This window comes from Eleutherodactylus coqui, chromosome 5 (assembly GCF_035609145.1).
Source record: "Eleutherodactylus coqui strain aEleCoq1 chromosome 5, aEleCoq1.hap1, whole genome shotgun sequence".
Taxonomy (NCBI): domain Eukaryota; kingdom Metazoa; phylum Chordata; class Amphibia; order Anura; family Eleutherodactylidae; genus Eleutherodactylus; species Eleutherodactylus coqui.
The window spans coordinates 173,771,386-173,784,509 of NC_089841.1; the positions used below are offsets into that span (position 1 = coordinate 173,771,386).

General features: G+C 39.9%; 1 protein-coding gene across 1 annotated transcript; it reads right to left on the reverse strand.

Annotated features, from left to right (window-relative positions):
• Positions 1–330: 330 nt before the first annotated feature.
• LOC136628871 (olfactory receptor 6B1-like) lies at positions 331–2,824 on the reverse strand. Its single transcript, XM_066604965.1, has 2 exons — positions 2,763–2,824; positions 331–1,273 (listed from the first exon to the last, which is right to left on the reverse strand). Exons 1-2 carry the CDS (start codon positions 2,822–2,824, stop codon positions 331–333), a joined length of 1,005 nt encoding a protein of 334 aa, XP_066461062.1.
• Between the last annotated feature and the right edge of the window lie 10,300 nt (positions 2,825–13,124).

Consider the following 13,124-nt stretch of genomic DNA (forward strand, 5'->3'; position numbering starts at 1 on the left):
AGTAAAGTTTATGTCCTCGGAGATCATGATCTTTTCTTGATCTGAGAGGTATTGTCATTCCATGAATCCTGTCCCTGATGCATGTTTGGCTGTCTACTTCTAGAGTGATTGATTTTTTTTATGGCAGAAAACTTCAGTATTTTGCAGTTGCCAACCTTGCAGTACCATCCCTAACACATAATTGGCTGCCCGCTTCTACAGTGATTTATTTTTCAATTTATATATTATTCTAATTTATGTATATAGAGTTTATGGTGATTTTAGAAAAGTAACAATAAAGGTGAAGTTGTCCCTCTGCGATACCTGGAAAGTTATTGTGAATTTCTGTCATCAACCTGAGGAAGGAGTCAATAATTTCTTTAGTGCTTGTTGAACTTCACGATTTCTTAGACAGTAAATCACCGGGTTTAGAAATGGAGTCAAAACTGCGTATAAAATAGTAACTAATTTATTCCTATCCAATGGGCCAGCTTTTCTTGGTCTGGCATAGATGAACAATGTTGTTGTATAAAATATGATGACTACAATTAAATGAGAAGCACAGGTAGAGAAGGCTTTTTGACGTCCTTGTTTGTTTGACATAATTAGAACTGCCCTGATTATACAAATATAGCTGAAAATTACCACTACAAGAGGAATTATGATAATAATCATGGCTAAGATGAAATCCAACAGCTCTAAGAAAGTTATGTCTCCACAAGCCAAGTTTAGTAAAGGAGAAATGTCACAAAAGAAATGGTTGATAATGTTGGACCCACAGAAGTGTAATCTACAAATATAGATGGTTTTCACTGCGGAAATGGAAAACCCTGTCACCCAGGAACCAATAGCTAACTGGAAGCAAACATAGTTGTTCATAATAACCATGTACCGCAAAGGTAGACATATTGCTACATACCTGTCGAATGCCATGACAGCCAAGAGAGCAGATTCAGTGCAAGCCAAGGAAATAAAGATGTACAATTGAGCCATACAAGCTGCGTAAGGGATTTTATTGATTCCAATTAACAAACTGTTGTGTAGGGTGGGTGCAGTTACTGTAATGTACAAGTTTTCCAGTAGAGATAAACTGCAGAGAAGGTAATACATGGGTTTGTGCAGCTTTGAATTAACAGTGATAGTTACAATGATGGTCACATTCTCTATTACAGTTAGAAAATAAATTATAAGGAAGACAGTAAACAGTACATACTGGAGCCCTGGAGAGGTTGGAAATCCAATCAGGATGAAATGAGTAATATTGTTATAATATAGTTCTGTTCCAGTGGCAGACCTGTGAATGTGATTCCATTACACATAGCATATGAGAGGCAACAGATTCCCATGTTCTACTCATAATTATTGTATGGCATATGCATGAAATATTCAATGACATTTTCAAGTGCATACTGTAGATATGTGTAACAAATATGTGCATCCATGATGTGGACTATGTGTCATAATGTATCCTTAAACATTCTGAAATATTTCCATCCATTTATAGTTGAGGAATTTTCTCAACCAAATAAAATCAGTTCCAATTTTCAGTCATACAAAGAATTTTACCATTTGACACATATTGCATTTTATTTAGGTGGCTGTGAAACACATAAAGGGAATCTGTTAGGCCCTCGAACCACCACTAACCTGTTATCCAGCAGTGTAAAAGATTGATAACTAGTAATTATTAGGAAATTATAGTACCAGTGTTTCTGGTGGTGCAATGCTCCACACAGCTCTGCTACATGCACGTTACTAACACACAGCTCTGCTACATGAACACCACACACACACAGCTTTGGTACATGCACATCACATACACACAACTTTCCACTTGTACATCACATACAGCTTTGCTACATACATTTTTCATCCCATACAACAGGGATCACAACCAGCACAGCAGAGTCCTGAACACACTGATCACCCCCTGGTCATGTGACCCTGGACTGCTCCCATACAGGTGACTGATCACATGACAGTGATATCATCATAGGTGCTGTAAGCACATGGCTGCTGTCTGGCTCTGGAGAGTTTTAATAAAGTGAAGGACCTGTGATGATGTCACCGTCATCTGATCAGGGGTGGAGATGAGAGCCCAGGTGACTGATCACATAACAGTGACATCATCACAGGTCCTATAAGCACATGGCTGGTGTCAGGCTCTGCATGTAACTCAATCACTCACTCACGAACAGATGCTCATTAGTATTTTGACTAGTAGTTTTTAGATAATTATAGTACTAGTGTTTCTGGTGGTGCAATGCATCACACAGCTGTGCAATATGCACGTCACACACACACACACACACAGCTCTGCTACATGCACATCACACACATACAGCACTGTTACATGTGCATCACATACAGTTCTGCTACATACATTCTTTATCCCATACAACAGGGAAGACAAACAGCTCAGCACCCAGGATGAAGGATCTGTGATGATGAAGAGGTGGTTAGATAGCAGCTGCCCGATCTTTCCCGCACAATGTGTTCAATACGTACGGGAAAGATAGGGCAGGTTCTATCTTTTCTGTAGTAATTACGACCAAGAAATCCCAGCAGTGAAAATATAACCACTGAACTCCTATTGAGATTAGTGGTTTCGTTTTGTCCCGTTAAACGGCCGTGATTATCAGGGCTTTATAAGGGGAGAAATTCACGCTTATGTGTTTAAGCCTGTATACTGTATTGTCCAGAATATGCAAAGGTATTATTGTCCACCTATTTCCATCTTGGATACAGGTTGGTAGTGGTTTTGGAAACTCTCTCATTCTCACAGGTTCCTTTTTAATGCCTTTGCAACATCCAGCATACTTGTATGTGTAAGGGGGTGTCCCATGTGGTTTCGTATAATGGGTTATGTGTCTTTAACCCCCTAATGACGCAGCCCCTTTTTTTCCCTACTTTTCGTTCTTTCCTCCGCCTTTTAAAAAAAACGTAACTCCTTTATTTCTCCATCGACATCGCTGTATGAAGGCTTATTTTTTGTGGGAGGAGTTGTATTTTTCAATGGTTCTATTAAATGTACCATACAATGAACTGAAAACTTTTTTAAAAATTTTAACTGAAGTAAAATGGAAAAAAAATGACATTCTGCCATCTTCAAGTGTGTCTTGTTTCTACGGCGTGCAAACTGCAACAAAAGTGACATGATAAGTTTATTCTATGGGTCAGTACAATTGTTACGATACCAAACTTGTATAGTTTTTTTTTACTGTACTACTCTTTTTTTTTCAGAAAATTTTTTTTAATTATCTTTTGCCGCCATCTTCTGCGCGCAATAACTTTTTTATTTTTCCGTCGACGTAGCTGTACGAGGGCTCGTTTTTTGCAGGAAGTCCTGTATTATACGATAGTACCAATTTGGAATACATACGACTTTTTGATCCCTTTTTATTTCACTTTTTCTGGGAGACAGGGTGACTGAAAGTGCATTTTTGGCGTTTTTTGGGGGGGGGTTGGACGACGTTCACTGTGAGGGGTAAATAATATGCTACTTTGATAGACCATACTTTTATGGATGTGGGGATACCAAATATGTACTTTCCTTTAATGATTTAGATTTTTTTTTATTATACATATGGCAAAAGGGGGGTGATTTAAACTTTTATTACTTTTTTTTTACAATTAATAAAACTTTCTTGGTCTTATTTTCACTTTTTTTTAAGCCCCCCTGGGGGACTACAACATGCAATTCTTTGAACGCTCCTGCAGTATAACGTAATGCTATAGTATTACGTGATACTATGATTTGATAGACAGTTTATCAAGCCACCCATTGGGCACGGCTTGATAGGCAGTCTGCTAAGGCAGCCCTGGGGCCTTTCAGAAGGCCCCCAGCTGCCATGACACCTGTACGGCTCCCTGCGATCTGACGCGGGGGGGCGGTACGAGACCCCTAAACATCATTCGCAGGATGACAGTAGCTTTTAAAGGGTTAATAGCCGCGATAGGCCGCGCAGCCAATTGCAGCTATTGCCCGCGGGTGTCAGCTGTAATGAACAGCTGACGCCCATGCTGTATGAAGAGAGGTTGACGCGCAACCTCTTTCATACATACCCCCAATGCTCTAGGACGTAAATGTACATCCTGGAGAGGGAAGGGGTTAAGTAACACCATGTTTGGAGGACTATGAGTACAGAGATTCCAGAGCGTGAATGGTCTGGCACTTAATTTCCTGTTTGCTTCACTGGTTGGTCAGTGAGTGAGAAACACTGAGATTTGCTAAAAGTGCTGCAGGAGTGTCTCTTGCACACTAGAAAACTGCAGACAGGACCTAACGGGTGACTTGTCCAAACGCCCTATAGGTGAGCGAGGTGAGGCTTGTTGCCTATAAGCAACTGGAAGCAGCCACACTCAGCATAGAAGCTCAGTAATTGTCCTGTGCCGAGCCTGAATCAAATAACCCCTTAACCCCTACAGAAAATATATTTCTGTCATGGAGGTTTAGGGTTTGTATACAGCGGGATCAGGAGTCAATATTACTGCATACAATGTGATTGCTGGCTGTCTTTAACAGCTGATACCTGTCCACAACTGCCACTATCAGTACTCATGCTGATCGCGACTGTTAACCCTTTAAATATAGCAGGATCAATCTTGATAGTGGCATCTAAATTGGAGTTCAGGGGTCCCACATGGCGATGAGATCGCTGGGTGCTGTTCGTTGCCTTGGCAACCGGGAGCCTTCTGAAGGCCCCCCGGGCTGCCATTGCAGATTACCTATCAAGCCATGCCTGTGTTGTGGCTTGATAAACAGCCTTTCAGATTCCAGAATATGTATGGTATAATATTATACTGCAGGATCGCAAGTTCAAGTTCCCTACGGGGACTGAAAAAGTGCTAAAAATAATTAGAAAAAAAAAATTTCCTAATTGTAAAAAAATAAAAGTTTTCCCATATTTATAATAAAAAAATATAAAATAGCCAAAACATATTTTGATTAGTTGCGTCCATAAATGTCTGAACTAGAGATGAGCGAATATACTCGATCTTCGAGTACTTCCGTACTCGGGTGAAAAGATTCGGGGGGCGCAGGGGCAGGGGGAGGCATGGCGCAGCGGGGGGTAGCAGCGGGGAACAGGGGGGAGCCCTCTCTCCCTCTCCCCCCCACTCCTCGCTGCAACCCCCCACTCACCCACGGCGCCCCCCGAATCTTTTCACCCGAGTACAGAAGTACTCGAAAATCGCGGCGCTCGGGCAAAAAAGGGCCGTGGCCGAGTAGGTTCGCTCATCTCTAGTCTGAACACATCAGTATTGCACTTTTTGGTCTCCCCATCTCCAAGAAAAAATAATCTAAAAGTTATTAAAAAGTTACATGTATTTCAAAATAATTCCAATAGAAACTACAGGATGTCTTGCAAAAAACAAGCCCACAAATAACTATGTTGAAAGAAAAATAACAAATGTATGGCTGTCAGAGGGTGGTAGTAGAAAGTAATTGTATTTTTTTTTTCAAAAATACTTTATTTTTTAAAAGTAGTACAACAAAAAAATCTAATCTATATACCTCTTTAGATGCCTTGGTCAGTGTTGACCATGACATTTAAATAGTTTGATGTGATTAAGAGTTGCAGTCCGGTCATCATGGCTATTCTTTTAACTCCCTTGGTGGATAGGAACATAACTCATCCTTTACCTCGGTCAACTCCTTCATGTGGAGCAGGCTTAGGAGTTGAACTGGCTCCAAATACGGTAGGTACCGGCTGTAAAGCACAGCTGACACATGGTTCTCTTTAGATGCCTTGGTCAGTGTTGACCATGACATTTAAATGGTTTGACGTGATTGGGAGGTGCCGTCCGGTCATCATGGCAGCTAGAGACCTTGTAAAGACCTCCAAGCCTGCCATGGTAATATTCTTATTACATTCTGTCTGTGGTAGGGTGTAATAGAATAACAGAGCTGGACCAATACACTGCAATGCAGAAGTGAAAGTGATCAAAAGTTCAAGATCCACTTTTAGACTAAAAAATTGTAAACAAAAGTTGAATACAATTTTTTAAGAATATAAAATATTAAAATGTAAAAATATTTTTTTTTAAACATAGAATATCTAAACAATAAAAAATTTAGGTAATTGCTATTACTGCATTAAAATGCCCAAACTGATAAAACATAACATTATTTATAGTATACAGTGAAAAAAACACAATGCCAGATTTCTTTTTTTTTTCGTTTCCAGCATTCTCTCCCCTCAAAAAAGCTGAATAAAAAAACAATAAAAAATGATGCACCTTAAAAAGATAGAAATTAAAACTACAGCTCTCCATGTAGTAAACAAACCCTCAAGCAGCTCCTTGGACAGAAAAATTTAAGTTATAGCTGTTGAAAGTGATGATCAAAGCAGTGATATGACATAATAAAAATTATGTACATTTGGTATTTGCCTAATTGTACTGACCCACAGAGTAAAATCAATGTAATTTTCAGCCCACTGCGAAGACCATAAAAATGAAACGCCCTAGAAAGGGTACAATTACCTACTTTTCATTTCACCTCACTTACAATTTTTTGTTACGTTTTTTTCATACATTATATGGTACATTAAATGTTACCACTGAAAAATATAACTTGTCTGGCAAAAAACAAGCCCTCATGCAGCTGTGTTTACAGTAAAGTAAAATAATGTTATGGCTCTTCAAAGGGAAGGATCAAAAAACAAAGCGGAAAAAACAAAAATTGGCAGTCTTTAAGGAGTTAATTTCTCATGTTTAGATCCCCATATTTTACTAATATTGTCCTTCCATGAATATCATAAAGTAAGAATATTACTTGTGGAATACCTTGTAATAAACTTACAATCACCAGTATGTCTGTGTCTGTATGTCCTCTGTGGCAGTTCAATCTGACAAGCCAACTCTGTTGTACAAGACACAATGTATGCGATCGAGGGTGGTACATGAGGGTGTACTTACATTTCACACTAACGTTAGCTATGATGTAGGATATGGACTGGCAGTACTTTTGATCTTCAACTCCACAGCGGTGGTGTGTCAGAAATCCAATGTGATGGAAGTTGAATGCGGCTTTGCACGTGTCGTATAAATTGGATCTGGTTTACTGAACACAAAATTGAATAAGATGTCATTGAGGCAGGGCTGTGTGCAGCAGGAAATAAGCAGCTGCTAATATGTTATTAATTCACTATTTCTTTTTATTATTATTTTATTTAGAAATATAGTAAAGAAATTACAACAAAATGCATTTACCTAAAAATGAATCGAATGATGGCCCTATACTAAGAATATAAACATTAGAGCTCCTTCACACTGGCGAGAAAATCACACAATTTTCTCACGATGTGAGAGTGAGAGAAAACGCATGATTATGAAAGCAATGATTTTCAATGGTTTCAATCTCATTTGCAATGTTCTCACTCCTGCGATATCCGTCCGCTCTCTGTTTTTTACAAGGAAAAAATAGAAAAGGATTATAGAAAAATAAGAGAAAAAACAGAATTCCAAGAGTAACCACCGGAAAGTTTTGGTTTCAGTGGAGCAATTTCTGTTCAAACCTATGATGGCATAAATTACTGTCTCAGCAAGAAATAAAATGTAAAAAAACATCATGCCAAAATACTACGATTTTTATTCAGGCTCACTATATGTCTCAACATATGGTGCAAGACAGACTATTAGATTTAAAGTACATTGTATTACTACTTGCATTTTCGGGGTTACAAAAAAAAAGTCCAAGACCATGTTAACCGTGCAAATATCAATGTGGTCAGTTTTAGGCACAATAACATTAAATATACAATTTTACCTTATTTCATAGCTGATACCTTTTGGGACCCTAGCTTAAAGCTTTTTTATTATATATGATAGGTCATCAATATCAGATTAGTGGTGGTACGACTGCTCCGCAGATACCACTAGCCTCATCTGCAGCATCTCCTAACATTAGTTCCAATGTCCAGAGGAAGCATCAGTAAGGAATATTCATGACACAGTTTATGTCAGCTTCTGGCATAAAATAATTGCAAATTTGATGATTTTCAAATATTATTTCATGTTCTTACATCAGGATCAATATATAATATAGTATAATCATCGCAAGTTTAGTTTTTTAAATACAGAAACATTAAGCAATCCCAAAATAGCAGAGTTTGGAAAATCTTGAATAACACTTACCTGTTCACATAAGCTAGAAAGAAAATTCCAATTTTTGAATAGTCAGCTCCCTTATTAGAATGAGAAGTTGCTTTATCATCTGCAGAAGTTACAGCTAACATGAAAGAAGAGGTTGAGTCTAGACTTGCTTTTTATAGCAGGCTGTGAGTGTTATCCACAGGGAAGGTTTCTAACTTTAAAACCAGACTTAGGGGACCTTGCTAAACATGAACCTCAGAGCTGCTTCTTGCAAAGAAAGTTCACTTTGAGAAAGTTTTCCTGAATAAAGTTACAATTCAAAATTAGATATTAAGTTCTTACTATAAATTACCATTAAAACAATTGCAAAAAGAGTGAAAACATTATAAAATGGTTTATTCGGTATGTTAGCGCTCAGCTTTAGGCTTTATTCACACACTCAGCCGCTTTTTTACGGCTGGCCGATATTCGTGACCATCTGATGCACTGGATCTCAATGCATCAGTTCAGATGGGCGATTTTCTGGTGCATAAAAATGGATAGCATACGGTGCGCATTCTCGCTGGACGATTTTACACGGGCCCGAAAAGATAATTCTGGACCTATCTTTTCAGCTGGAATACGCCAACCAGTCCCATATTCTCCTATGGGAGCCAATGAGAGCTGCCGGAAAAGGGAGGTAGGAGGGAGTTTAGCAGCATCTCTGCTAAACTCCCTCCCCCTCTACACCCCTCGCCAGCTGTCAATGGGACGGGGCGGGAGATTTAACTCTCTCCCTTCACTCAACTGTTTTCCGGGTGCAGTGTATACTCAACGCACCTGGGCCTTCTCAACAGGAGCTTAAACGGGAGATGCAGCCGTGACTTTGTCACGGCTGCCTCTCGGTCATGTGATTTTCGACCGTACAGCGTCCGTGACGCGGCCGGCCAAGAATTACAGTGACCGTGTGAAGCAGCCCTTAAGGTAGGTAAAAGGGGAGATTGCCAAGGAACTGCCACAGCTAGAGAAGGTGTGCTGCTTGTTATAAAAGCAATGTCATAAATTTTACAAGGACAAATTTTGCTAGGTGAAAACAACACTCAAGCATGGGCCTCCTACTCCACCTCCAAGGAAAAGCAGTAGAGTTACCAAAAATTACATCAAGGGAGACAGCAGGGGTGGTGCTTGTTTAAAAGCAATGCCTTAAAGTTTGCAAAGGACAAATTCTACCAGGTGAAGAGAACAGCTACAGCTGTTTCTTGTGCTTTAGAAATTTTTATTTTGGGGAAAAAAGGAGGAGGAGGAAACATAGCAGTAGCAAGAGAAGGAGAGCAGCAGCACCACCAGCAGTAGCAGCAGCATAAACAGCTTCGGCAGACTTGTCTGTAGTATTCAGCCAGCGCTTCCTGGTTTGGAGTTTTAAAATCCCCGCCTCCAGGAAGCTCTGGCTCTGATTAGTTCTCGAGCGCCGCGGCTTATCCAATCACTGTAGTGCTCAATAAACCAATCACAGCCATCGCATTGAATGGCTGTGATTAGTTCATTAAATGGATGCATCCCCACGGCCATAGGGAAATGCTCTGCTCAACTGCTTAACAGTCTGTTCTGATACTGCTGAATATTGAGGTCCCTTTCCACTGCTGGTATGAGATTTGTCATTTTAGCCTTGTAGTGGGGATCAAGGAGGATGGCCACCCAGTAATGATCTGATGTTTTGATGTGGGCTATGGAATAATCCTTCTGCAAACACTGCAACATGAAAGCATTCATATGCCTCAAAGTGGTGATGGCCCATTTTCCTCAGGGGCAGACCTAAGAGTGTCCTCTGGCTGATCCTGCCCTCCACATAGAAAAGCTGGGGTTAGTAATGAACGGAAGGAACATTATGTATCCCCCTCCTCCTCTGCTTCTGAACTCTTCCTCTTTCTGGTCTTCTTCTTCCTCCTCCTCTTTCTCTATACTTCTCCAAAGGGTGGAGAAAAATAATGGGGAAGACGCACCCCCTTTTCTTACACAAAGTCACCCTCCCGGTCGTGTTAAGTAATGGTGAAATTGCCAGACAGTTGGGAAATCATTATCCCTTCTTCCTCTTCCTCCTGTGACAACAATATGCCATTGTCCCTGAAGCTCTGTAGCGCCTGTTCCAGCAGTCAGACAACAGGGATGGTAATACTGATCACTGTATCATCACATCTGACCATTTTGGTTGTTACCTGAAAGCAGGCTGAAGCAGCACAAACATCTTTGATCTGCAGTCACTCCATAGGCATCAAGTAAGAGATCACCACACACCTGCTAACAGAATTCACCATCTGGTACTCTATGATTGCTCTCTGCTGCTAGCTTAGCCTCTGCAACATATTCAATGTAGAATTCCACCACATAGGCACATCATAGCTGAGGCGGTTGCATGGTAGCCCAACTTTTGCTGCACCTCTGTGAGACAAGATGTGGCTGGGTGTGAGGGCCAAAAGTGTAACATCAATTTTCTGGCATTTTCCAGCAGTTGATGTAAACTTGGGTAATTGTTTAGGAAGTGCTGCACTACCGGATTCATCACATAGGCAAGGTATGGTAAGTGTCTGAGATTGCTGAGGTAATTGGCTACCAGCAGGTTGGTCCCATTGTCATACACAACCTTGCCTGCCTTCAGATTTTGGCGTTTACAATGTGCATCACTGTATGGAGACTGGGTCTTTGACACACACAGATATCTATGCCATTTATAGGGTGCTGAAAGGTGGTATGAAGATGTGGAGGAAGAGGAGGAGGAGAAGGGGGGTGGGGAGGGGACAGACAAGGATGAACATCCCGCAAGTCTTGGGGGTACCATGAAACGTGGACCACCACTTTTGACTACATGACTCACCTGTAGGACATTGACTCAGTGTGCTGTTAAGGATATTCTGAAAACAAAGGTCTGGTACCGTGTTAGCCAGTAGAGTCAAATGGGATTTTTGCCAGCAAGAGAAACCACGTAATATTGTAGATATGATACCTTTTAATGGCTAACAAAAATACATGATGTTATAGCAAGCTTGCGAACCTCTCGGGTTGTTCTTCAGGCTTACATGGAATAGGTTCGAAGAGGCATGAGTATTTATACACACTTATGAAACACATACCTATGACAAGGCACAAACATGGATGTGATGGGTTTGAACTTAAAAGGTATATTGCAACATTTTTAACTAGGCACTTATAAGGGAGTGAAAGTTTATGGTCCCTGAATTACTGATGGAAAGTTATTTTCCCAAATTCTTCTATGGCTTTGTGACTTTAAACCACCCTTCAATATCAAAACTCTCATATCTTCTATGTCATGTCCTAGATTAGAAAAGGAATACCCAGGAATCAACTACTCCGATATCAATCAGTGCCTAACCAACTATTTGGTCATATGAGCTTTATCACATTGCACTGGTTAATTTTTCTGTTTAGCTTGGTATGTAACATCTAAAACACTTAGGTTTCTTAAATCAGGTAAGGACTTTAGTTTCTCAGTCTTCATATTCTTGCCTTCTAGGGGTGACTTCCCTTGTGAGGTATACCGTCTCTTCCAGTTGCTGAGAATTTTTAAAAAAGAAGATGGCAGGAATCTTTGGTGCTGATCCATAATTACTGATTCAGTGATCTGCAATCCTTTCAGGATCTCTGATTGCAGTCTCTTTTATTATGCTTGTGAATTTGTACATTAAAGGTGTTGTACCAGAATATCCCTAATCCTATAGATATGCCTGCCGATGTCAAGAATGGGGGTCCTGTGTCTCTTATCTTCTTCACTGCGGAGTTGCTACACCCCATGCAGTAAGACTGAAAAAAAAACAGTCTTACTGCATGTAGTCCATTCACTTTCAATAGGATTGCCAAGCATCCGAGCGGTGCACCTGCACAGGTATTTCCATCATTTCTTTTGAAATGAATTGAGTGCTGATGATTCATAGTAGCCTGACTGCAGGGAAGAAGTGACAGGAGAGCAGGACAAAGAAGTCCCGTCCTCCAGTTCGGTGGGGTGCCTCAGCGGTGAGACCACCACTGATCATGGATAGCGAATAATTTGATATTTTGGTACAATCACTTTAACAGTTTGATAGATGCTGTTGTTTATATCATGGTAATATAATAATATTTCTTTGAGTTTGTCAAAACTCACACAATCAAAAGTATCCAGTTCACTGTATAATTTAGGTGGTTTGTACAAGTAAGCAAAGAGACTGTACATAGGTGCACAGAGTTCCTGCTATAGGCATTCAATGTATTGCCATATGGTATCTCAATAATGCAGCATAATATGTAGGTTCCCTTAGGAGTAATGCCTGTTATTAAAAACAGCTCAGTAGCATGTCTCCCAAACATTCATATTTAATCCAACAGAAAAAAACAAAAGCCTTATATAGTGTTGAAAATTTAAAAGTTTTCTGGTGCAAATTGCATCAGAAAACTATCAAACCTGTCTTGTGCCAATATAATTTCTTCATAAAAAGGGGAGTTTGGCCTAAATTATGAAAAAAATTGTGCCAAAAGTTTGGCAGAATTTTTTTACTAAAATAAGCAAACTAAAAAATGATCTAAAATTGGATCAGATAAGTCTTAAAAGTGAGCAAAATTATCTTTCAGCAGAGCTACTGGCACATTTTAAGACGGTCTAGTCTACATTTGCACTATCTGACTTTTAGACACTATTAGTAAATCTCTATCACCGTGGCAACAGTATACTTCAAAGCAAAAATTCTAAATTTATCCCCGGGAAGAACTGTCTGACTGATACATAAAACTTAACGTTTAATATTTAATTAATAAAATAAATTTGTGGACAAACACGTACAAAAAGTATTTAAAATGATAGTCACACCACCCTCAGATATTAGGGATGGCTCTTTATATAGAGCCTAAGGAATTCCACAGACCCCCTAGAGATCAGGTGCATATGCCACTTAATGCCCAAACTTATGCGTTCCGACTAGTGGGCGTAGACACTGTCTCGTCTACAAGGGGTGGGTACTGGAGTAATGGTTCAATTTATGGACTCACAGTGTATACCCACACGCACCCCTTTTGAAGGTAAGATG